Raw genomic sequence first — 25457 nt, 5'->3', positions numbered from 1 at the left:
CTAAAAATATTTATGTTCATTATTTTTTGGTGTTGATATTGACACTATACATTTTTATTACACGGGTAGAACATTGGATTTATATTTAGTGTAGTGTATAGAATTAAAGCGAAGTTTAACGTTAAACAAAGGTTAGCAATATACGTATACTTAATATAATTTGCAGAGCGTATAATCAATTACTTAGAGCTAATTTGTTAAAGATCTAAATTGTAGAATATTGATACCATTTATTGAAGATGCTTGCAGATTTCTGAAGAGTTAATTATTAATTTAATTTAATAATTTAGCGAACTAAACTAGCTTTCGAAGATAATAAATGAATAGCTTAGTTGGATAGTATGAATATTATTTGAATATTAATGAAACAAGTAATTATTGTAACAATCTTTTAAAGGAAACCAATATTATACGAACTAGACCAAATGCTTCGTTTGGAGAAATCAATTACTGCTGACATGAAGCGGTTTCGGTGATATTTTGAATAGTTATTTTAGTGAGTCATTGTATATTATGAAAACCATAACTTTCAGTTACTGTTATACTAATAATGCCATGGAAAACGCAAACTGCTGAAGCTATTTCATGTTATATCATTGCAAGGACATCGTTATAATCGTTATATTGATTAATAAATGTTATGTTGCAGAAATGGAAATATACAAGGTTATTATGGTTATTACATGTTCCATGGGTTTTTGAAATAAGTACTTGCATTAAATAAACTTCGAATCTCTTAACATCATATCAATTAAACATTTCAAGAAATAAATTATGGAACTGAAACTTATTTAGGCGCGTTGAGAGTAAAATTTCAAAGTCGCGTCATGGCAATACCGTCACGCCATGGAGTAAGGCGGCAATTTTCGTATCTTTGAATCTTGCCAAAGAAGTTTCACTTCTGACACGTGTTCTCGGCACATACACGACACACGCTTTTTTATAATGTTATCTTTCTATGAAATAATGCTGACTATATTTTCTTTTACATTTGCAAAGCATTACCACACGTAACCACAACCACAGGCGTCAGGTCGCTTCAGCCCTCAGCTTTACCGCCTGTATACCACTTTATAAATTGCTTTAAATAAAAGTCTACACAACCATAATATAAAAGAAATAATTGTTATGGTATGGTTAGTGGTTAATCGTTTATCTAGTTATAAATATGACGGCGCCACCGTCGAAGCTTTAAAAAATAACGAACGGCGAACCGATAAAAAGCAGCGCGCGCGCACGACTCGGGTCATTCGTTCGCCGACCGTGGCCGAGTGCACATCTATTACGAGCTTACTATAACTTATTTGTGATATTTATTTTATTAGTGGTCATAATTGTAATACCAAGTGATTGTATTAGAAACGACTGTATTGTAAAAAATGACATGATTAAAAGGAGCAACTATGGAGTTTCTTGCCGGTTCTTCTCTGTAGATACTGCTTTCCGAATCGGTGGTAAATAAAGAAATGTTTGAGTTAGAGGTGTTTCTTTGCTCGATTACCCAACGCAACGCCCACAGCTTGAAAATAGATCCACATTCTACATCTTCGCCGACATCAGAAGTGGGATCAAATCGAGCAAATGAGAAAGCACGTGGCGATAACCTGGATATAATTAATGCGTGCGCTGATTAGAAAAAGCTGATTGAAAAGACAAAATGCCGCAACCACGTGGCACTTCGATCCAGTTTCAACGGGAAGAGGCATCCTACAGATCTACGAGCATACGTGTCACTGAGCAGCCGGTGACAAAGGGAGAGCTCGTTATGTGCGGGCAGGGTGGCAACTTCGCCTCGCGCTGCGCGGATGCCACTGCCGCTCGCACCACCGCGTCAGACCCCGTATCATCGAGAGCAGCGCTTCATCATGACTTCACAAGTCTGGCATCGCAGCGTTATCGCAGTAGCAGTGGCGCGGGCGGTGCGCCTACAAGCCGTGTGGTTCATGGCAGAGGAGGGTTATGGTGTAACGAAACGACGCGTTGGCAGCTACCACTCGGCACATGTATGAGGCTAAGTGCTGGTGAATCTGGTCAGTCGTACTATTTTTATTACTATGTTTCTGATGTTCTCTTGTAAGAAATCGGTCAGTAGATAACATTTCACTTTGAGTGTGCAATTAGATAAAGAAAGTAAGGTTTTTAAAATGTAGTAACTTATTTGAAAGAAAAAGAAATTTATTGCCAAAAACAAAATTTATCTTAAAATTAATTGAGGAAAATCGTCACAGCCTCAGCTAAATGCTGCATAAAAACAGCGCTGATTTACAGGCCGTACAGATTTTGTTAAAAGTTGTAACCTACAAGACCAGTGTATAGTTAAATCTTATTGCATTTAACTCGACTTATTCACGCAGTGATGTTATTATTAGGTCGTGCGATATTGCTTTACGGTTTTGTAGTTAGTTAAATCTTATTCCATTACATTTAGCCCATCTTAGTTACGCAGTGATAAATTATTATCAGTACCTAGGTCGTGTGACTTGTGTTTCACTTATTCAGGGACACGTTTACTTGAGTAGGTAATTCACGTTATTTAAAAACAAAAAAAAAAAAAACACTTCGCGGCGTAAGCACTGACTTCAAGATGAATTAAGTAACGACTTGCTTTAATGTTGGTTAGTTTGTGAAGCTAACACTAAAGAAAGAAAGCGCAATAATTTGTACACTGCATCCAGATACTTCAATCGAACGTAAACAATAAACATTCACTTGTCCGTGTATCGGAACAAAAAACAGTATGCGAATTACTTTTAAATTAGTTTCTTAACTACCCGCGTTAGTTTCTTGACTACCCGCATTCATTTCTTGAACTACCTGCGTTAGTTTTTATTTAGACTATACCCTTGACAAATAGCAATTAATTGCTACACAAAGACAGCCTTATTGCCATTCGATTAAAAACGAAAAGCAATGCGTTAACTAGTGCTTAGAGGTTTAATAAACTTTTCGTAGGTTTTATTTAGGGTGATATTTGAGGTCATTTCTTTATAAAAAAAAAAAATAAATAAAAAAAAATATTAAGTCGTGAACAATTCACAGTACACAGTACACAGTACAGTTTTTACAATATGCAGTTTTATGAAATGTGGCAGACTTAGTTTGATCGAATGAAAGATAAATCGAGGCATTTCGTTTTGAATTTTTACTTAGAAAATTTATTAAGGCCGTATTTAGGCAGTTCATAATACAATGTCACAGATAATTATCGTGTGTTCAAATAAACATCTGGCGTAAGATAAACGTTATGATTGGAGTACGGGTCTAGATTCGGTTTTAGTATGTAATTTGATTGCTTTAAAAAAAAAAAAGAAAAAAAAAAACTTAACTATCCCATCAACGTTATTACGATAGTTTAAAAAAAAGATAATAACCGAAAATAATCTCAAGGTTAATCGCGCATTTACAGTTTACATACTGTCGTCAGAATATAATGTCTGTTTAATTGAATAGAGAAAAGAAAAAAATCCATCCAGGTTTTCTGAAGGTTATTTTGTAGCTTCAAAATATAAGAACGCAAATCCTAAACGTGGAGTATTCGATAGTATAATCGATTTACATTGTGTGCATTTAATGTAATTCCTTGATAATAGTTTTTGTGACTAGCTGCAGTTTGACATCAACTGAATACATCAATTAGGAAGTTGTACAGTAGTTGTTGAGCAGTACATTCTTATTTACGTTGAAACTAAAATTTGGCTCAGCCCTTTTACCGTTCGATATGAGATTCACAGATGAGTTTAAGCCTACACTTATCAATTGTTTTAAGTTGAGTTTTCAAAAGTTAACATACCGTTAAGGAGTTTTAACCACATTTGAGAACAAGCTTTTGCCACTTTTTGAGTTAGTCGAAATTTTGTGTTTTTTTGCGGTTAAGTTACGAATTATTCGTTTTAAACTTTTTAGATATTGTAATTTTTGCACTATAGTCAATGATCATAATTAACGACAGGTAATGTCAGATTGATTTTAATTAGCTAAATTACAGAGAGCGTTTTACGACACAGCGTTTAGAAGCGAGGCAGTTAATAGTACGGCGCAGCGGTTGCGTAGCATATGGAGCAACGTAGCATCATCAGCGGCCAATGGTACGGCTCGATGACGCGATGCCAGGATGACGCAGCACAAACGTTGAGGATACGGTCGCGTACCGTTGATTTGCTGCGGCAACACTCTGTTTTCAGTTTTCATAGTTGACCAGTAGCATACTGACATCTGTTTACTCGTACGCTGTACGAAGTAAATGTGTGTTGTGCCCACACAACACACATTTACGTAATATTCCAATATTACTACGGTAATGTCGTTTATTAGAAGAAAGTGATATGCTATCTGGCATGAGGTCCAGGATAAAACATGTGTGTTCTGGCCGGTCAGTAGGATCGGGGCAGTGTAGGCTGAGGCAGGATGGATGTTATTTTGACAAAAAAAACAAAAAAAATGAAAATGAATTATCGTAGTAATGTAGTGTGAGATGTTATGGCGTACGAGGACGCAAGTATGACTGTATCGGATATAACTTGTGTAAAGTAAAAGTTTGTAACGTGGATTATTGTAACGGTAATGATTTAATTGCAGGAATTGTGCGTGCTATCTGGGTTGCAGTCCACGGTAGTTGAGCCTTCATTTGTGGTGAGCGAGCGTCGTGTCTATGTTATGTGGATGTTGTTGGTGTTCTGTAAGGTCAGTATGGCCGAGCGGTATAGTTGTCTAATCCCGGGATGAAATACCGTAGTGCTGTAAAACAAGAAGGGACGTACGAGGACGTACGATTGTCAGTATGGCCGAGGAGTGGAGAGAGTCGTGAGTTTGGATTTAATATTGTTGTGTAAAAAAAAAAAGAAAAGGAAAAAAAATAATCCTTAAAAAAAATTATGCAAAAAAATTATTCAAAAAAATTATGCAAAAAAAAATGATGCAAAAAAAATGATGCAAAAAAATGATGCAAAAAGAATGATGCAAAAAGAATGATGCAAAAAAATGATGCAAAAAGAATGATGCAAAAAAAAGAGAGAGCGAGTTATTAAAGGGAGTCCGGTCCAATAACTCGGCTATAGGGATTGCAGATCCGGTCTAGCACGCTATAGGGAAATCTGGTCTAGCGCAGTAAGCTAAAGAGATTTCCGGACTGGCACGCTAGAGGGAAATCTGGAGAGATTTCCGGACTAGCACGGTTGCTGAAGGGCTTGCCGGACCAGCACATTGTTTTAATTGTCTTGTTCCCAGGTGTTCAGAAGTCGCTCGAGGACGAGCGTATGTCAGAATGGCCGTGACGGCGCCACCGTCGAAGCTTTAAAAAATAACGAACGGCGAACCGATAAAAAGCAGCGCGCGCGCACGACTCGGGTCATTCGTTCGCCGACCGTGGCCGAGTGCACATCTATTACGAGCTTACTATAACTTATTTGTGATATTTATTTTATTAGTGGTCATAATTGTAATACCAAGTGATTGTATTAGAAACGACTGTATTGTAAAAAATGACATGATTAAAAGGAGCAACTATGGAGTTTCTTGCCGGTTCTTCTCTGTAGATACTGCTTTCCGAATCGGTGGTAAATAAAGAAATGTTTGAGTTAGAGGTGTTTCTTTGCTCGATTACCCAACGCAACGCCCACAGCTTGAAAATAGATCCACATTCTACATCTTCGCCGACAAATATTTATTTTGTATTTATCCTACTAATATTATAAATGCGAAAGTTTGTGAGGATGTTTGATGGATGTATGTGTAGGTAGGTATGTGCAAATACTACTTAACCGATTTCAATGAAATTTTGGACACATATCTCTATATGTGTCCAAAATTTCATTGAAATCGGTACCCTCTGGTAACTTGGATTAACACATAGGATAGGTTTTATCCCGGATATCCCATGGGAACGGGAACTATGCGGGTTTTTCTTTGAAAACGCGGGTGAAGCCGCGGGCGGAAAGCTTCTGTATACATTGAAATACATTCTTTTCATAATATTCTGTGTACTTATACTATCTCTATATTCAACTAAACTAAATTTGAAAATTATGAAATTAATGGTATAATACGAGATAATAATTCGCCGTAATACAATTAAATGCTATAATTAACAGTCAACCACCTGATTTATCAAATAAGCTTTACAATAGCCCTCCGAATGACAGTGGTTGATTAAATTTAGTATAATCAGAAGCAAACATAAAATTGTGTAAACATATCGTTGTATGTTATTGAATACCGAAGTGAACGTAACGCAAATATGTTGCAGATCGATATCATTTATTTGTGACACATTACGCCCGGCTATCGGATTACTGCCTATTAATACATCAATTTTATCTATTTAATTATACGATTAGCGATCCGGCTTCAAGAAACCTTTGAGTACTAGCTAATGCCTGGGTCCAATCGCCATTACGTGTGATTATCTTTATAATTTTAACATAATTTAAATAAATTACAGATAGAACGGTATTAAACCCGTCAATTACTGCACCGGACTCCCAAGTAATTCACTTTATAATAATTATCCTGACAGCTTTTAATAATTATTTCAAGACTGTTTTAATTGCATTAAAAGTGGAATATATACGCGATACGAGTCAAAAGGGAAATTCAAACGTGTCTATCTATGTTAATTCATTAATTACAGTACATATGATGTAATTTGAATGCGAAGTTTTAAAAGGATCTATTTCATTTTATTTCACATATTAATTACGCTACAATTTCCATATTCATTTTAATAAAACGCGTAGTTTCCCGCGTCATTCGTGGCATTATAAAATGTCGGGCTTTGTCCGTAACCTCTGCATTTTCACATTGTGAATAACATAAAATGTTTTCACGTCATTTCTTTTTACACCTGCAAGCTTAATTACGATGTTTTCCGTACTCGGAGCCGTAATAAAGAGGGTTTTCAATGAGAAACGTCGCCAGAGTGAGTCTGAAATAAATCGGGTTAGTTTTAAGTAAACAAGCGCTCGCTGTACCTTCGAATTAATAAGTGGAGTTACCTTGTAATGTTGGATTATTTTTTGTGGTGTAACAGAATTATTTTTCGATAAAATTATATTTCAATAAGGCCTAATCAAACTTAATATGAAAAGCTTTAAATGCTTTTTATTATTTCCAAGAGAATATTACCATAATATTTTTACAAATTCCCGCGACGATCTCTAAACGGTATAATATTTGAAATGGCACTTCTTTCACCTAAAGCGAATGTTTGATACCTTTACATTAATGAAGATTGAATTGCTACAGGGACTGGGATCTCTGCTATAAGCTAGATTGGAATCACGACCTTGACCCATATATATTCGAGAATTCGTGTTAATTACATTTCTTATATTACCTTTCTGATGAACTCTTCAAAGAAACTAAAATGTTGTGTGGTTTTATGAAACCACGGTAAAAGTGAAACTTAGGCACAAAATTATCGTATTTGTACGCCGAACACTGCTTTATACCTACTCGGCAGCCGACCGTCACGCGACATGCGCTACACAGACCAAAAAGTTTGAGACGATGTAATGAAAGTTTCACTTTAATAAACATACATCGAGGGATATTCAATGTCTCGATCTTTAAGGGAAAAGCTGTTGTAAAGCCAAAGAGCATACCGCAATTTATTATAAACTTAACATACGTAATTCATTTATATCAGATATACATATATTATGAAGGATACCACATTTTTTAAATAAATACATATAATAGAAGAGAGACAGTAAAAAAATTCGAACATCTGGACATGCATGAGGTTGTTGACATTCGTAGTTGAACTTGGCGATAATTTCATACTCAAAGGCTTATAGAACTTCGGTTGATTTGATTTAGTGAATTACGCTTAACTTCTTCAAACAACATCACAGTTCTGTACATTTGAATTTAAATCTAGCTATAGTTTATATGAGGGTCTCAAACATGAGGATAAAGAACATATTGTTTGTAATTAACAAGCACATTTGAGTCTTGTGTGCAGATTTGTTTCGACATACCGCAGCTTTATTAAAATAAACACAATTCGTCTAGACTACTCGTGCAAAGTTAGGTCATTCCTTAAAAGTCTGTGCCAATGCTCTAGCAGTTATTAATCAAGTTGACAAGCTTCAATTAACACGCTCGGAATGGCGTTCGTTCATACGATTTTATACATATGTAGTTCATAAATATAACTAGTAGGTACATAGCAAAAATTCAATGGTATCCATATTGATGCACCGAGCTCAGTGGGATCATGGTGTGCGAAAAAACAAATGAAAAATAAACAAATGGGCCGTTTTATCGGAATCTTTTTCAGTTGCAGCGTGTTTGCGAACGGATAGACCGAACGCAAACATTTTGTTTATGCAGCTGTGTTTTTCGTCGCGTGGGTATCTTATGTAGACTTTAACATAATATGTTTTGTTGATATACATAATGAACTTTCAATTTGAAATAGACAAGTTTTTAATAGAACACTTTTTAAAAGTATTTTTAATGCCCATGATACTTTTGCCAATTATTTGAATCTTATAGATAATTTGTATAGTTTTTACTGTATGGGTATAATCTAAAGAGAAAACAGTTATGTCTCCTTAAACATTTGTTCAGTGGACGGAAATAAAGGATATATTTAAGCGCCTAAAGAATATTGTATTCAGCTGCGAGTAACGTTGGTGCCTAGAGCATTATTGAAACCGTCGTATTGCAAATCCGTTTTGTGAAGCGTTCTCTGTAACGGCTTACTGAGTTTCTCAAGCATTTATTCTGCAATACTATCGAAAGTTTTGAAGAAATGTAAGATTATGGATCCTATAGAGAATGTACATTTAGTATTACTAATTTCATACCACTAGCAACGCCGTTTGCTAAAAATGGGTATCGTGTTTGTGGGACAGCAAAAGTGTAGATTTTTTTTTAATTTTTACATAGAAAGTACATTTTTATTATTGGAATGGATGTCTCATGTTATTTTTCTTGTGACTTCAGAACTTTGAATTAAATTTATTTATACGTGAACCGTGATTCAGACGCACTTTCTTGAAGTATTTTTATGTCTTATTTATATCCAGAGCTTTCTATTTTTGAACGAATACGAATAGCTTTCATGGAATTGTTCCCCGATATTATGGTCCTTATTTATTATTTATATAATAATAGTGTTTCAAATAACAATGAATACACAGCAGCGTGACTTTTATACCGTGTTAACGGATTGTTGAGCGCGTGACACATGACACGTACGCGACACGAAGTGGGGTCGCTGAAAAATAATGGATTTCGATTTATCCACATTACGACAGCTAGTACACTGCCTTTCATCTATTTTTAGATAAACCGAAGCTTATATTGTACGACATTTATTAATGGGGAACACGAAAATGTGTTCTATATTGAATGAATATTTATTCACGGCTGCTCAACTTTCAAATTACTGTTTTCCTCATCCTTCTAAGGTTGCTTGTGAAGTAAAATTTACGCTGTATTACACCTAATGTAGTGACTTTATTACTTTCTTCGTACTATCATGCTCGGAATATTACGTACATTTATAATATAATGTAAATAAAAGGAAGGGTGGGAAGTTTTAGTGGCACGTCCAAAGAAGGATCGTATTAAATATCATTAATTTTAAGTTTCGTAGATAGTAATAAAATCATTTATGTCGATATAATTTTTGTTGACAAAAGATCACTGAAAAGATTACTTTTACACATCTTATATACTATATAAAATTCTCGTGTCACAATGTTAGTCTGCATACTCCTCCGAAACGGGTGGACCGATTCTCATGAAATTTTCTGTGCATATCGGGTAAGTCTGAGAATCGGCCAACATCTATTTTTCATATGTACCACGGGTGAAGCCGGGGCGGACCGCTAGTAATTTTATAAATAAATAAGGAATTATATTTATTTTAAATTTAATTTAACATTAATATATGAACAATCCACCACAATTGAAATGTTCCATGTATAGAATTTTCTGGAATCACGAGAAAGTTGTGGATTACTACTGATACATTCTTGTGAATTATCCTTGTCTTGCTTGAAACAATGTGTATACAGCAAACATAGAGATAGTATGTACTACTAGAGGGGTTATTCCAAACAAAAACATTACGCGCGGCCGATGTGGTGGGGTACGTGTGGAACGAGCGGGGCGTGGCTTCAAGTTCAAAGATTAAGCAATGCGTGCAGATGCGACACATTGTGCAATCTGTTTACTCGGTACTATCTGGTGGTACTGATACTAGGGAATTAATAAAACGAGGATTTTATATTAAACTATGTATTTTAATTTCCTTTAAATAATATCAATTTAGTAAGCTTTTGTCGTTTTGTGTAGTAATCAATAGTTTTATCAGTTTTTGCTTCATGATGTAATCGAATTTTGGAGTATTGGTTTATAATAGCCCTAATTAAATGGATACGATGATTCAATGTTGATGGCGTTTACGTATAAGAAACTCACATTTTGAAAAATCTCACGTGAGATTCGAGGATGGGGGAGGGGTTGAATAAATTCTCACGACATCTCACCAGGGGGGGAGGGAGGTGCAGAAAATTTTAAAAAACTTACTGTATTAGTTTCTGTGAATGTTGTGTTTATTTGTAATTGTTGTGCATAATAATTTATAAATCCTATTGGAACAACTGTTGATTAACCTTTTTTTAATAAATAAAAATAGGTAAATAAATAAATATTACTTAATATAACCTACCGTTTTACTTTGCGTAGTCGGGTAAAAGTATAAATATTTAGGTACTACACCACGGTAATCTTTCCTAGTATATATACATAGTTAAAAAAATCCAGTTACATTTTTTTAACAGACTCATTGATAGTGTCACGTCTGTACTGTTAGTCTATGAAAAATGGCGCGAAACGCAGAACGCGTGGTGATTTTTCGCAAAATGATAACAATATTAGTAAAATGCATGACTTACTCATAATAAGGAAACTTACTGGTGAAAAGTCACTCCTCGGGCTTTGTTTGTATTATGGGAACTTGTAAAACAATATCTAAGCAAACACGAAGGCATTTTGAACAGAGCAATAACACGTGTTGACGCGGCAAGCGGGGGGCACAGTCCGACACAGACTAAAGAGACTTGTGATTCTTACCTCTAGCTCGTGTTAAAGAGAGTGTAGTAGCGATCGCCTCTCTAGTACGTAGTACATACTATCTCGATGACAGCAAATCATATTATTTGTTCGCTATAAACCAGAAGCTACACTGAGATTGTGTTATTAATTCTGCGGCTGGCTTGGAAATTATAGTTCTGCTTTGTGTCTGTAGTGTGTATTCAATATTCCATTTAAACTTCATATAGTTCTTAGTTGTGAACGTTGATGCTGATTTTGAAATAAAAATTAACATCTTACGTTAAATATTATTAATAACTTGATGATTAGAAAAGCTTTTACAGAATCAATGTGTCTTTTTAAAGCGAGTGACTGTTGAAATTAACCAATGACCTCACCTCTATAATTATTTTACAGTTGACCATTTTACTTTATAATTCAAAAAAGTAATCATAATATTATAAATAATGATACGTACCTATATATTATCGAGTAGTAGAAAAGTTAAATGTTTGTTAAATGTAAGCACGTTAATTAAATAAATATTCTCTAGCATACTTATGGGAAAAGTAAAAAATAAAGATTGAGATACTTAGTTTAAAATTTAGTCTAAATTTCTAGAACGATGATTTTTTACTTTTATGTTCATTAAAACTTCTCTGAAGCTTGAACGCGAGCTGTGAAAAGTTTGCCTTCAGGTTGCTCTCCTCATTTCCTAGTTAATCTTAGTCAAGTAAAGAAGTTTCAATTTATTAAAGGGAAACTTTTATTATTTAGATTTTTTTTTTCAAGAATAAGCACAATTATGACAAGTTAGGATTATTTATCAGAAAATTAATATTTTTTGAAAATAATATTTGATAAGTAGATACAAAATTTGAACAAAATTTCATAGTTTATTGAAACCTCAGAATTTTTTATTTTAACATAATTAATCTTTGAATACAATTCATATCAAATTGTTTTATATTCGTTTAAGAGGCGGAAGAGGAGGAAAAATAACAATTTATACAGTTTAACTATAGACTAAATGGAAACGGTGCAGGTATTATAAAATAAATTACGTTACCGATATATTTTATAGCATAATGACGCTCTTCTAATTTATCAATGGTCGAATTTTATTTTTAAATTACAGGAAGACAGATACATGCTTTAATAATAGCCTCGTAAATGTTTCTGTTAAAATGATAAAAACAAAAAAATAAAGTTATACACAAACGACAATTCACGAATTCGCAGCATTCTTTGCTAGAAAATCCCGAAACTTTATGTTTATTTATAATTTATTACACGGCCAAGAAGTGGGATAATGAAAATAAACGGAGTAACTGTGAGCGCACGCAATAATTTGCTCTGTAACATTTTTCTTTTTTAGTGTTGATAAATTGTTGCTTTGTGGTTTATAATAATAAATTTTAAACAACAGATAATCCATCCTCGTATATCGTTGTAAACGATTTGTTTGTTTTTAATTATTTATGGCATTCTTACGTGCGTTAGCAAAATTGTGTATGAAGCTCAAACTTTCTTGATAGAGATTTTCCTTAAAGCAATGCAATATCATAACAATAAAGTAAGCATCGATATACGTTTTGTACATGGAAACACCGATAAATTATATGTTCCCTTTAGCAATAGTGTTTAGCGTAAACAAAAATACACAGGAGGAAACTGTAAAACCGGCCGACGGTCATTTACCACGCCTGGATTGTTAAGATGTTGCACGTGTTTAGTGTTTTAGCTTTGTGCTCGTCCAATTTATTGGGAATATTGGCTTATTACAAAATTCTACGTAAAATTGTGGTAAAATACAAATTATTACCACAGTTTATTACTCCCTTGCGCGCTTTCATTAAGCTAAAACGACTTACGATAATTAAAAAAGGATAAGACGAGTTTTAAGAAAAATATGGCACAATTATTTTTTAGTTGTTACTAAATTCTATGTACGCTTTGGTATTATTACTGTTAGTACAACGAATGATTCTGTATGAATAAATAAATAAGTGGGTTTATTAACTTCCAGTGGTTTTGTTGCGTACCTGTTAACGTTTCTTGTTAATAGGTAAGTGGGTTTGATTCACGGAAAAATTGAATTATCCTATGAGAAGAAGCCAACCATTATACCTTTTGCAAAATAATTAGGTTTTCAGGAGTAGTATTTTAATATTGCAATAGCCTAAAGCTTCATTAAAATACCTTTTCCTGATTTATTGGCTATTCGTTAAATAATCTCCTACTGACTCGACTGAAGTCTAAATGGTTTTCTGTGTTTTAGAGTATTGAACTTAAAAATTATAGATTTTGGGAGACCTAGAAGCAACTCTTGATTTTATTATAATAGAAACTTTACGAAGTGCCAATACGTTTATGATAGTGATTTTGTATAACAGGAATAAAAACAAGTTACGTTCACGGTAGTATATGAATATGTAAACTAGGTTATCATTTTAGTGTTTTTATTACACTTGTATTCAGACAAAACATATTTTTAGCTCATAATGTTAGTTGCGACCTTAATGTTGCAAAAAACTTGCTTATCATTTATATGTGCTCCACATTACGTACATAAATATTTTACACATTAAATATACTTTCGATTTGTTGCCAAGTTTTCAAGCGATTTGTCTCACTGACGCTTTATCAACTCAATACCATGGGGATTACTGTGGAAAGATGTGATTTATGTACAGCTAAGATCTATTGTGCAAATATTTACAATCGTACTATCGTTCGGAGCATTAATTTAATTAGAAGAAAACATTTAATGATGCCAAATTTTAATGAATGGATCGAAATTAGAAGTGGAACATTTTTATTTTGACTGGTTCTAATTTTGCTAGCTTTAAATGTAAATATTAACTTAACATTGTATTACTATGTTAGAATGTTGTTACAATGTGATTATTATTTAATAGATCGAAGACGATAAAAACCCACGGAGGGTTGTCGCGAAAAAACCACAGGACAGTTCTTTGGCATGTTATTATAATATATGATGTTACATATTATGTATTTTGTAAAATTGTAAAGCTGCCATGATTTAAAAGAGGAACTATGGAGTTTCTTGCCGGTTCTTCTCCGTAGATACTGCTTTCCGAATCGGTGGTAAATTTTAAAATATGTAATGACGTTTCAAAAGTGCTTCTATAAGAAGTCTAATTGAATAAATAAATGTTTGAGTTTGAGTTTGATCTTTAAAACACACTTCAAGGTATGAGTAGGCGGATTTTCGTCGTGAAACTTTTCTTGTTCAAAATGTACTACATACTTACATAATGTTAATACATTAAATATTATATTGTACGTGAATTTAATGGTTTTTTTACTATGGTTATTTTTGTAATGTATAAATATTTGTTCAGTTCCGTAGTGGAAGCAACGGACGTCCAGTTGAACATGCGGGTCGGCATCCACACGGGGCGGGTGCTGTGCGGCGTGCTCGGCTTGCGCAAGTGGCAGTACGACGTGTGGTCCAATGACGTCACGCTCGCTAACAACATGGAGGCTGGTGGTGAACCGGGGTAAGTACAACTTATTGTGATATAAATAAATGTGTAATTCTCTCTTTTTATAGAGGCTTGTGTCGGGAGCATGGGTTTATTCTTAATTAAAGCTTTTTTCAAAGGTCGTTGTGTTAATAAGTAGAAAATACGCTTGTATTTTTATAGTATATTCAAGAGGAAATTACGCGTGTTTTGGAGACCTATAAAATGTTAATATATTAACATTTATTTATTATATAAATCAACTAATTAAAACCTTGAATACAATGTATCTATTTCCGTGTATAATGACATACGGAAATATTGTTTCACTAATTAAGCTTTCGGTTTAAATATGAACACGAATACACACAAACAATAATTAAATTAAATCTATTTCCCAGTTCAGTTCGTTTTATAAAAGAAATCTCCGTAAAGTTAAATTCCGATTCTGTAACAAACTATTTTCGACACTTGTAATTTCTTTGGAAACATCGAAAGCTGAGTTTAAAATGTACAGTCTGCTGACATGAAATACAGTTAAAAATATATTTACAATAGATCTGTATAAATTTCCAGACGAGTGCATGTAACGCAAGCGACGCTAGAGTGCTTGGGCGGCGCGTACGAAGTGGAGCCGGGGCACGGCGCTAGTCGCAACGCGTATCTGAGGGACCATTCGATACAGACCTATTTCATTATACCACCTCCTAGGCGAAGAAAGGTATGTGATTCTTTTAAATGATTAAAATTTTGAGCTTTGTGATAATTTCAACTTTCCATCGTGACTACAAATTATTTCTTAAAAATTTACAAGAAATACCTATAACACACGCGATTGCAATTGATATATATCATATTATTTTTATAGTGATGTTGAAAATCCATTTTTTTTTTACTTATTAAACGCAATGCTATCCTAATTATTAATGTCAACCCGAAACTGTCTGACTCACGTAAAGTAGTAAAACGATTTGGGGGAACCTTTATTAATAAAAATGAGGGAACGTTGTCTGTAAATAATAGATAAAGGAAATGAGGGTCCCGTCAGGAACTAATTACCCAATTAAATACACGTTACCTGTAAGCTCTTCCTTATATTATATGTATTTTCTATAGCAGCATTTTTTATCGAATATTGTATTATAGATAAATAAAAACAATATTTTGTATATTCCAGATGTGCCTTACAGCCGGTATGGGTCTGAGTTCAGGGACCCGTCGGAAGCTCTCCTTCAAAAACGTTTCAAATGTTGTCGTACAACTGTTACATTCGATCAAATTTAACGTCGACGTGCCATTTTCCAACATGGCCGCCTCCCCGCAAGAGCTCAAAGCGAACGCCGCTAGGAAGGTATTTGACTTTCATTTTACAACTACCCACATATTATTTTATTTAATAAATACATATATCTATAATACGTATTTTATGCACTGTGGCGTCTTTCAAACTCGTCTTGCACTTTATATGGACACGTCTCAATATTACAAGACCGTGTCGGCGGCTTGACTTTACAATGTTTTCTATATAAGTGATACTTCTATCGACATACTTTGAAGGGTAACCTATTAAAAACTCGAATTTCTATTACCCGAATCTTAAAATCCCGAAAACGGTTGTTAGAACTTTTAAAAGACAGATGTTATGAATGACAACTTTTTAAAATTCCTTTTTTAATTTCCCAGATGAATCAATTTCCAGATACACCAAAACCAGATTTTTAAAAAGTATTTTTTTGTTTCCCGTATTCTCATAATCCAGATATAGTTATACCAGATTCTCAGAATACTTTTTTTTGTTTCCCATCGTACCATTTTCCAAATAAACTATTATCAACTTTTCATAATCTTTTTATTTGGTTCCCATATAATCATATAGCAGATAAACTATTGCCAGATTTTCATAATCTCTTTATTTGGTTCCCATACAATCCTGATTATACCTTTTACTATTGCCTGAAAATAAACATTACCAGTAAGTAAATTGTTTTACTTGCCCATTATAGAAAGGTTTAAGTGTCAAATTCGACTCAGTAGGTTAGGTTAGGTTAGGTTTGAACTGTGACCTCCCATGCACGAGCCGAGCGAGCGAAGCGAGCGTGCCGCGGCAGCGGCCCGCGGAGTGCCAGAACCGACTCGCTATTGTTTCACTTGCCCATTACAGAAAGGTTTAAGTGTCAAATTCGACTCAGTAGGTTAGGTTAGGTTTGAACTGTGACCTCCCATGCACGAGCCGAGCGAGCGAAGCGAGCGTGCCGCGGCAGCGGCCGGCGAGTGCCAGAACCGACTCGCTATTGTTTCACTTGCCCATTACAGAAAGGTTTAAGTGTCAAATTCGACTCAGTAGGTTAGGTTAGGTTTGAACTGTGACCTCCCATGCACGAGCCGAGCGAGCGAAGCGAGCGTGCCGCGGCAGCGGCCGGCGAGTGCCAGAACCGACTCGCTATTGTTTCACTTGCCCATTACAGAAAGGTTAAAGTGTTAAAATCTATTCAGAAGGTTAGGTTAGGTTCGTGCTGCGACCCCCTGGAAGGATTTCGTTTTTCTGGATATCGTTTATTTGAATTTCAAAAATCTGGACATTGTTTGTCTGGATATCAATCAACTGTATTTCAAAAATTTGTGTTTTAAAAATCTGGCTTTCGTGCATATGGATTACGGTCATCTGGATTTTGTGCATTTAGATTTCGTATGTCTGGAACTCATTCGTCTGGATTGTAAAACGTCGTACAAATGAAGAAATGGGCAAATGAAATTCGGAGTTGCGATTATATGGCAAACAAAACTTCGAAATTTTAAAATTCGGGGTTATGAAAAAATGTCCAAACGTTTTCTGGATTATGATATTCGGAATATTAAAATTCGAGATTAAGATAGGTAACCACTTTGAAGGTAAGTATTATCTATTTATTTACCCTGTTACTGATATTGTTTAGTATTAAAATATTCTTTAGAAGCTTAATAATGATAGCGAAAAAGTTCCAAGTATGCATTGATTATTTTTGTAAAATAAATTTACTGGCCCATTTTGTTCCTTATATTCCAAAATAATTGGTACTATAAAAGTTGATTTGAAATAACTGTGATATAGTAGGCGCCAGAAATGAAAACAGAGCAAAGAATAATGTGCTTTCGATGTATTGTTGTACGTGTCAAATTGATGTGCACTTGCGTTTGTATGTCTCGCTTGGCGCCTGCGATGTTCATAGAGTAGCGAGTGGGACTCTATCGAGATTCTTAAACCAAAGTAGGTATTATTATCGTAGCTCCCTTAACATAATTCTTAAAATTACTTTTTTAACCAGATTTTTTAAGTCTACAAATTCGTAATTTTTTTTAAGTGTCCCATCGGATTGATATTTTTATTGCTACAATCTGTTTGTATTAAAACAGTCCTCTATATATTTGTTAATGAATGACACACGTGTGAATTAAGGAAAAATTGCAATATTTGATGTTCCACTATGTCGAAATAGAACTCGAGTAGATAAAATTCATAAAGTGTTCAATATAACACTTTCATCTGGATAGTTCAGAAATATAAAGTTTCTGAATGTATATTTTATGTGTAAGATAATTATTGAGAAATAAGGTTTGTAACTTTTAAATGATTTTTATGAGTCCTCACCAGAATGGTTGTTAATGCCCCTCTCTTATTTTAATATTTGTCCTCTAGAAAAAAAATCTGAATATGCAAGGAGTGAGAATAGACATTTTAAAAGAATATAAAGAACTAGGTTTTAAATCAAGAAAGCCTAAAATTAAGAAAGTAGTATGTACATCTATATAGACCAGTTATTAATGAGATGTATTTGTAAGTATTATGGGTTCAAAATCAACAAAATACTACCTAATACTGAGAAAAAATAAGTCTTCAAGAGAGTGAGTTTCAATCAATGAAAAAATAAAACATTTAGATTACCTATAGATAAGCAGTTCAATCTTAAATTACAAGCATAACAGACAACAGAATAATAAAGATCCAATTTATATGGGTAGGCAGATTACACTTTTATCATTCCATAGCTAGGCAGTCGATATGACGTATGTTACTTTGGGCATTTGCGGGCCACAAGCATTGAGTGTATCGATATGGGCGGCGAGTGAAGGGCGGGTCAGTGAGCGGTGCGTGTTGGCGGCAGGTGCTGGACCTGCAGCGCGCGCTGCACGCGGAGCCCGGCTCGGCGGAGGCGCTGCGGCTGGCGGCGCTCAAGGAGGACGTGAGCGCGCTGCGCACCCCCCCGGGCCCCGCGCCCGCGCCCCCCGCGCCCCCCGCGCCACACACACCCGCCACCGCCCCGCACAACCACACGTTCGACGCGGTCATGCAACACCACGCCCTACGCACACATGCAACGGTCCACACACTTCACTTGCCTAACATCGCGGGGCGACGCAGTTCTTGCATCTATCTCCCGTTGTGACGGTTATATCTCATTCGATTGACGGTTAAAGAAGCGTGGAGGAGATGCAGCGATTGCGCTTGCTTTCCGCATTTTTTGCACTTGACGCTATTTTTTGATTAAACTAATAGAATGTACTTAGACGCGAAGTAGACTGTCAGGTCCTCGGGGAAAAGTAAACGCTTTGCGATTTGAGTGATGCGCTTACGTTTCCCATTGGTTTCGATACGTTACGACTCGATCTTAGTGTGTAAGACAGTTAGTGTGAAGCAGGACTTTTGAACACATATTTCGCTATTTTCTGTGTTTTTTCTTTGGCTTCTCAGATGTACAAGTGTATTGAATCTACCTGCATTTTTTTTGCAAATAAATAATCTCGCTTCAAAATATTTCAGTAGTTTGATTTTTGGGTGGATTTTAAAATAACGTGTGGTGCTGCTTTTTTATAAATCTGAAGTGTGCTCTGAGCTTCTATTTATATGATATTATTGAGGTATTTGATATCGCTTAAATCGATTGGGAATTTATGCGACTCTAAAGGCAGAAGTTATATTTTTCAATGCTATTTTATTTGCACATACTATATTCCCTTTAATATGACATCAAACGGTTCCCATTCGACATTTTAGTTGCTGGTATGTTTGAGCTTTCGCTATTCCGAAATAAGTTGCAATCCATGGCAGAATCTTTCGACCTCTCTTTCCCCGACTCGTGTATTTTGATAAATATCTAAGTGTATCCTCGTATTTATACGTAGATAGCGTCGTACACCAGCAACTAACATGAGACGTCTGCTCGTTGATTTCAGATATTCCGACCCTGGACATTAGTTCCACAACAAATACCCGCAGAAACAGTAAGCGCAGACAAAAAGTGTTGTTCATGTGTATTATTGTTTTCCACCGTACACCGGGTGACACGAGCTATTTCCCTCTTAACTTTATAGGTCAATGTGTCCACCTCACGAATGATATCTTTCGCGCCTAATGTTTCCTTAAAACAAACGAATAGGCGACTAAGCTGCAGAAGAACGCGAGCACTCGATACCATTTATCACTGTGTCTAATTGCGACTTATTTTCTATTGAGTTGTGAATCTATTTATAATAATTAAATTGTTTTATTGGTATTGTTTGAAAATAAAGTCGAACGCACAAAACTGTGTTTCACTCGCTGCCCCGATTGGCCAACACTAGCACGGCATGGCATGTTCCCTACTGCATGGAGTTCATTTATTATAAATAGTTTTTATTACTAACTACTGTTTTAAATTTGTATTAACTTGTATCATTAAATTGTCTTAGCGTAATGTATAACTTTAACTTTTTTAATTTAAATGTCCACTATTCAAATGAACTTGATGTTTTCAAAGTTTAATATTCGTTTTCAATCTCTTTAAATTTTCGATGTTTCTCTATAAAAGTAAAACGTAATTTATCTCTTACACTTGACCGTAAATATCGATGTTTACTATGTTGTCTATCTTCTTTTATTCTTAATTCTGATAACGAACGCTGCTTTGGAAATCCGGACCATTCGTTTCTAAGGTCAGTCTTGTTTGTCAATGGAGCATGGATGGAGTCGGCATGCCGTGGTCCTTATGTGTACCCCGGTTCGCACCCCCTGTAATGTGATCACGCCACGAGACACAAAATCACGTCGGTCGTTTGAATTTGTGTTTGTTTTAACAGAATAAAGTGACGGAGAAATTTAAGCGGCCGTTGAAAAAGCGTCATTCGTCTGTGTACCACCAGCCCACGAACCGCGTGAACAAGTACCTGGCGCAGGCGATCGACGCGCGCTCCGTGCACCGCGAGAAGGCCACGCACGTGCACCTGCTCACACTCTGCTTTAAGGACGCCGATAAGGAAGCACAAGTAATTTTGTTTAAGGTTTTTTAATATACATGGTAGTTTAAAAGGTGACTTTTTATGTTTTTAAAAATTCCAATTTATTTTGTTTTACTTAATAATTTCAGCATGTTTTCAAGCTAATATAAACAAGGTAATTCATTACTCAACTGTTGTAAATCTTGTTACTAAATTTATGTTTACACTTAGGCCCGATTCAGTGCGACGCGGACCGTCCACACGCGGTTTGCGTCCGTCGCGGATGATTTTGTCGTTCAGTGCGATGCGGATCGGGATCGACTGTAACCCTCTCGGTTTGCACATTTGACGCAGCCGCCATGACAACGACAGTACTTTACATACGCTCCGCGTGACTGTTGTCCGCCGAGCACTGAACAAATACATTAGATTAGAACCAAGCACCGTCCGCCCGCGGACATCCGCGGCGCGGAGCGATTTCGACCGCGCGCGGATAGCTCTCCGCGACGCGGACAGCTCCGCGTCGCTCTGAACGCGGTGTAAGGTTTCATACATTTGACCGTCCGTCGCGGACAGGCCCTTAGAGGTGCTAGCGCCATCTATGTGTTCAGCAACGTCACTTTCTCTTTTAAATTAGCTTGAACGCATCATCAGCATTATAAGTTTTATGTTTTCAATTCTATTGAGTATAAGATTTATGTGTGTTGATATACATTTAATTTATTTTATAAAATGTTACAGTATCGTGCATCTACAGACGGAGGATGGGCGGGGTCACTAAGCGCTGCATTGGGCGCGTTGGTCGCAGCTGGAGCGCTTCAAGCGGCTATATTACCAAGAACATTAATTCTTCTGATTCTCTTCGTGATCGCTTTCGTGTGGTCTGCAGCGGTTTTAGTGCTGACTTTGGCTGCGAGGTTACGGCTCATACCGTGTGACGTTTCTAGACCTTTCGCTTTGAGGAACGCTATCACGACGTTTACTATCGTTCTGGGATATGCAGTTGGGCAAGCTAATGTGGTAAGAATTTTTTTTTTTCTCCTTAGTTTATGTCCATGCAATGTTATAAGTTGAAACAAGTAATTGAAAGATTTAATTGCAAATTCTTTAAATATTTTATATGACCTGCAACGTTGCAAATTATTTGTTATTTTAATTTTTTGAACCAATATAAAGCCTTAATACACAGAACTTCCTTACCTAACCAAAATCCGAATTGTAACTATTTGTCACTTGTACCAGTTTTAATGCTACATTATTTGTTTCTTCATATGTTTTGGTATATAATTTCAGCTATCATGTCAAGCGATAAACGTATGCGGGAACCTCACAGAGCACACAATAACCATGGAAGCTCTTCGATCATCCCGTGATCTAACTTCACTATGGAGCAGTCCAGACATACACAGAATGTGTCCAGTACCATTATACATAACTCTTGGCTGTTGTCTCAGTATGCTAACTGTTGCTGTGTTCTTGCGACTGCCGATTTTGGTCAAGGGAATATTACTGGCTGTGATGACAACCGGCTATGTGGCTGTTATTTTGATATACCATAAGTACCTGTTTGATTGCTACGATTTGATGACCGAGTGAGTATGTTTTCGATTCGTAAAAGTTAATCTGATAGTTATTTTATCAGTTAAATGTGCTGGTAAACATCTTATAAGCATAATAATATCTTTTGACCTGTTTATAGTAACCAAATATGTAGAAAATAACAAAAATTAACCATAAAACATTTTACGGAATAATTGTTTTTAAGATAATTAATAATATGTACGTATTTTGCGATTGCCTCAAAATCTTTAAAGTTTAGTTAACGTTCTACCACAGACTAATAATAATATACTACGTACCTACTACCTAAGCAATATATTCATGTTCATATAAATATAGGTCACATATAATCGTTTGTGTAATTTTAATATGATGCACAAATAAAAAATTACCCTACTATGTATATATCTATAGTTATAAGTATTTGAATGAAATTGAGTGCACACATAGTGTTTATTAAAGGTAATATAGGATGAATAAAGATTTTTTATTTATGTCTCTAGCAACGAAGGTCTAGTAAGTTCCGCGTACGTATGGAGCGCGTGGACCGTAGCACTTGCTCTAGCCGTGTTATTGCACGCGAGACAAACGGAGTGGACGGCGAGGTTGGACTTCTTGTGGCAATTACAAGCGCGGGATGAGAAGAGAGATATGGATGCTTTGCAGGTACTTTGAAGTGATACTTTTTTAGGCGCGTTGAGAGTAAAGTTTCAAGATCGCGTTATGGCAATACCGTCATGTCATCGAGAAGGGCTATGATTTTGGTATCTTTGAAATTAATTATTACTTTTACCAAAGAAGTTTCACTTCTGACACGTGTGCTCGGAACACACGTTTTTTTATTTATCATACTCGTATCAATTTTTATGGTATAAAAGCATACTTTTGCTCACTACTTTATGACATTACTTAGTATATCATATACTACTAGATGTGTGCACAAATTCAGATATAATAGAATAAATTATATTATATTACAAGAAAAGACTCTTAAAATCGTTGTATACTTTTTAGGAAAGTCTTAAATACAATTATTAATATTTTTTATTTTATAGGCATCTAATAGAAGAATATTATTCAATCTTCTACCAGCGCACGTGGCGACGCATTTTCTGGACAATCAGTTCAGGACTAATATGGTAATTTGGATTACAAAATATTTAACACATATGCTTCAGCATAAGACGATTATAAAAATAAAATTAAACCGCCTTCAATTTGGCATATAAATGGACTGAAAGGCACTAGCTTTCAAACTAAATCAGAGTCATCTAAATCGGTTCAACTCAGTGAAAGTTCTGAGGTTACAAACCCAAAAAAGAAATTACAGCCGAATGGCCTCCTTTTTTAATTCGGTTGTAAATAAAAATAATTCAATATCAGCTATATTGCTTCACAGGCTTGTGTTATTCTGAATGGAGTTTATTAAAGTAGAAAAAAGCACTATAATTAATGTTCTTCATTTTAATGATAATTATTATTAAATTTCATTTATTTGTCCACTTTGCAAGTATATCATCCTCACTAAATCGCTATATGTGTCGCACATTAAACAATATGGTTTGAGAAATAAAATTATTTCATTAAATATAAATGAAAATCAAGCGTGTTTAAATTCGACGATTGACGAATAAGTTTTAAGTAAGGTAATCAGCTTTAAAAGTGCCAAATAGCTATCAGAGACATTATTACTGAAACACGCTTTCCAAAACATGTTCATGCATGCTCAATGTTTCTTGGCCCGTTACTAACGTGTACCGTTGACAGGACCTGTACCACCAGTCGTACCACCGCGTGGGCGTGGTGTTCGCGTCCATCACCAACTACCACGAGTTCTACATGGAGCTGGACGGCAACAACCAGGGCATGGAGTGCTTGCGGCTGCTCAACGAGATTATTGCTGATTTTGATGAGGTAGGTGGTTTCTTTTTTTGGGTATAGTTAATTCTTTTAGCATCATTTTTTTTTTGTTGAATAATATTATCAGAGGAAAGTTTGTTTGATATAATTTAAGTCGAAAAGTACTGAATCTTCTTATATATAAAAATGAATCGCAAAATGTGTTGGTAAGCGCATAACTCGAGAACGGCTGAACCGATTTCGATAATTCTTTTTTTATTATATTCCTTGAAGTACGAGGATGGTTCTTACGTAGAGAAAACGTAAACATGTACCACGAAGCCGGGGCGGACCGCTAGTCTATTATAAAAATAGCTTACCATTAGTTGAGTAATAGTTTTTATATCACGACCTGCCTGTTAATAATCTTATTAAAACAACTAGCTGTTGCCCGCGACTTCGTCCGCGATTCGGTCGTTTTTCGTCATTCGTCGTTTAAAAAAAATACGTGACACTTTATTTTTGAATGTTCTTAATTGTCTCTTATAAAATTTAACTACATTAAAATTGAATACTCTGATAAGAAAATCTTAAAATCATCGAAAATCATAGACATCGAATATCTGAGGAAAACATGAATGAATGTGATTTAAATTCTACATTTCTTAGTAATTAAAATAATAATCTTAATTAAATGTAGATTAACAGTTTGAGCGCACCATTATAGAATATGTACCTAAGTTATAAATTACGTTAGTTTACATAGTAACTTTACTAAAAACACGATGACTTTCTTTCGCGCTCGGTACCACAAACTAAACATGTTTGTGGTACGTGGCCCGCGTCACTTTACCCCCCACGAGTTCCCCTCCGTTGCTATGCGAAAATACATTCGTCGCCCTACTGTAGGAAAAATTGTAATACTGCGGCCTGGGCGTTATAACACGCTCAGGGAATTCCTGAGTGCTGATAGACTTCCGTCTATCGGCATTTATACCAATTTTATATTAATATCACCATCTTGAGGAAAAGCTTCTAATGTCGATTTAAAACGCATATATACGGATTAACCTGATGAATTAACATGTTCTAAAATTGTGAAATGAGTTCAGTTTTAAATTCGAGAAATATTGATTTCTTGTATTCGATTATTCGTCGTAGTCGAATACAAAATATATTTAAAGAAACTTAGGTTGGCCTTCAGGCAAAAGGGATCCTATCAAATGATAAACTTGACCTTGTATCTTAAAAGTAAGAATGAAAGGAGCATCTGATAATTGTTGAGCACCA

At 35.3% G+C, this 25457-nt stretch overlaps 1 protein-coding gene and 1 long non-coding RNA gene across 3 annotated transcripts in view; both read left to right on the top strand.

Moving 5' to 3' along the window:
- The window catches only part of rut (adenylate cyclase rutabaga), a 96998-nt gene that overhangs the window by 61766 nt on the left and 9775 nt on the right, over positions 1-25457 (top strand). The window contains exons 8-17 of one of the 2 annotated variants that reach the window (XM_089699294.1): positions 14418-14576; positions 15117-15261; positions 15718-15891; positions 18680-18895; positions 20631-20816; positions 21510-21788; positions 22062-22360; positions 22832-22994; positions 23384-23467; positions 24096-24242. In XM_089699294.1, coding sequence (XP_089555420.1) covers positions 14418-14576; positions 15117-15261; positions 15718-15891; positions 18680-18895; positions 20631-20816; positions 21510-21788; positions 22062-22360; positions 22832-22994; positions 23384-23467; positions 24096-24242 — 1852 coding nt within the window. The remainder of the gene's footprint in view (positions 1-14417; positions 14577-15116; positions 15262-15717; positions 15892-18679; positions 18896-20630; positions 20817-21509; positions 21789-22061; positions 22361-22831; positions 22995-23383; positions 23468-24095; positions 24243-25457) is intronic. The other variant, XM_089699295.1, reaches the window with a different exon arrangement.
- LOC149486003 (uncharacterized) lies at positions 4160-5576 on the top strand. Its single transcript, XR_016316085.1, has 2 exons — positions 4160-4680; positions 5224-5576. It is a non-coding gene; the product is annotated as an uncharacterized LOC149486003 (long non-coding RNA).

This window comes from Colias philodice, chromosome 9, assembly GCF_061535455.1.
Source record: "Colias philodice isolate Cphi_HAF_F1 chromosome 9, ilColPhil1 Martin Lab GWU primary, whole genome shotgun sequence".
Classification (NCBI taxonomy): domain Eukaryota; kingdom Metazoa; phylum Arthropoda; class Insecta; order Lepidoptera; family Pieridae; genus Colias; species Colias philodice.
This window is presented reverse-complemented; position numbering and strand designations above follow the sequence as displayed.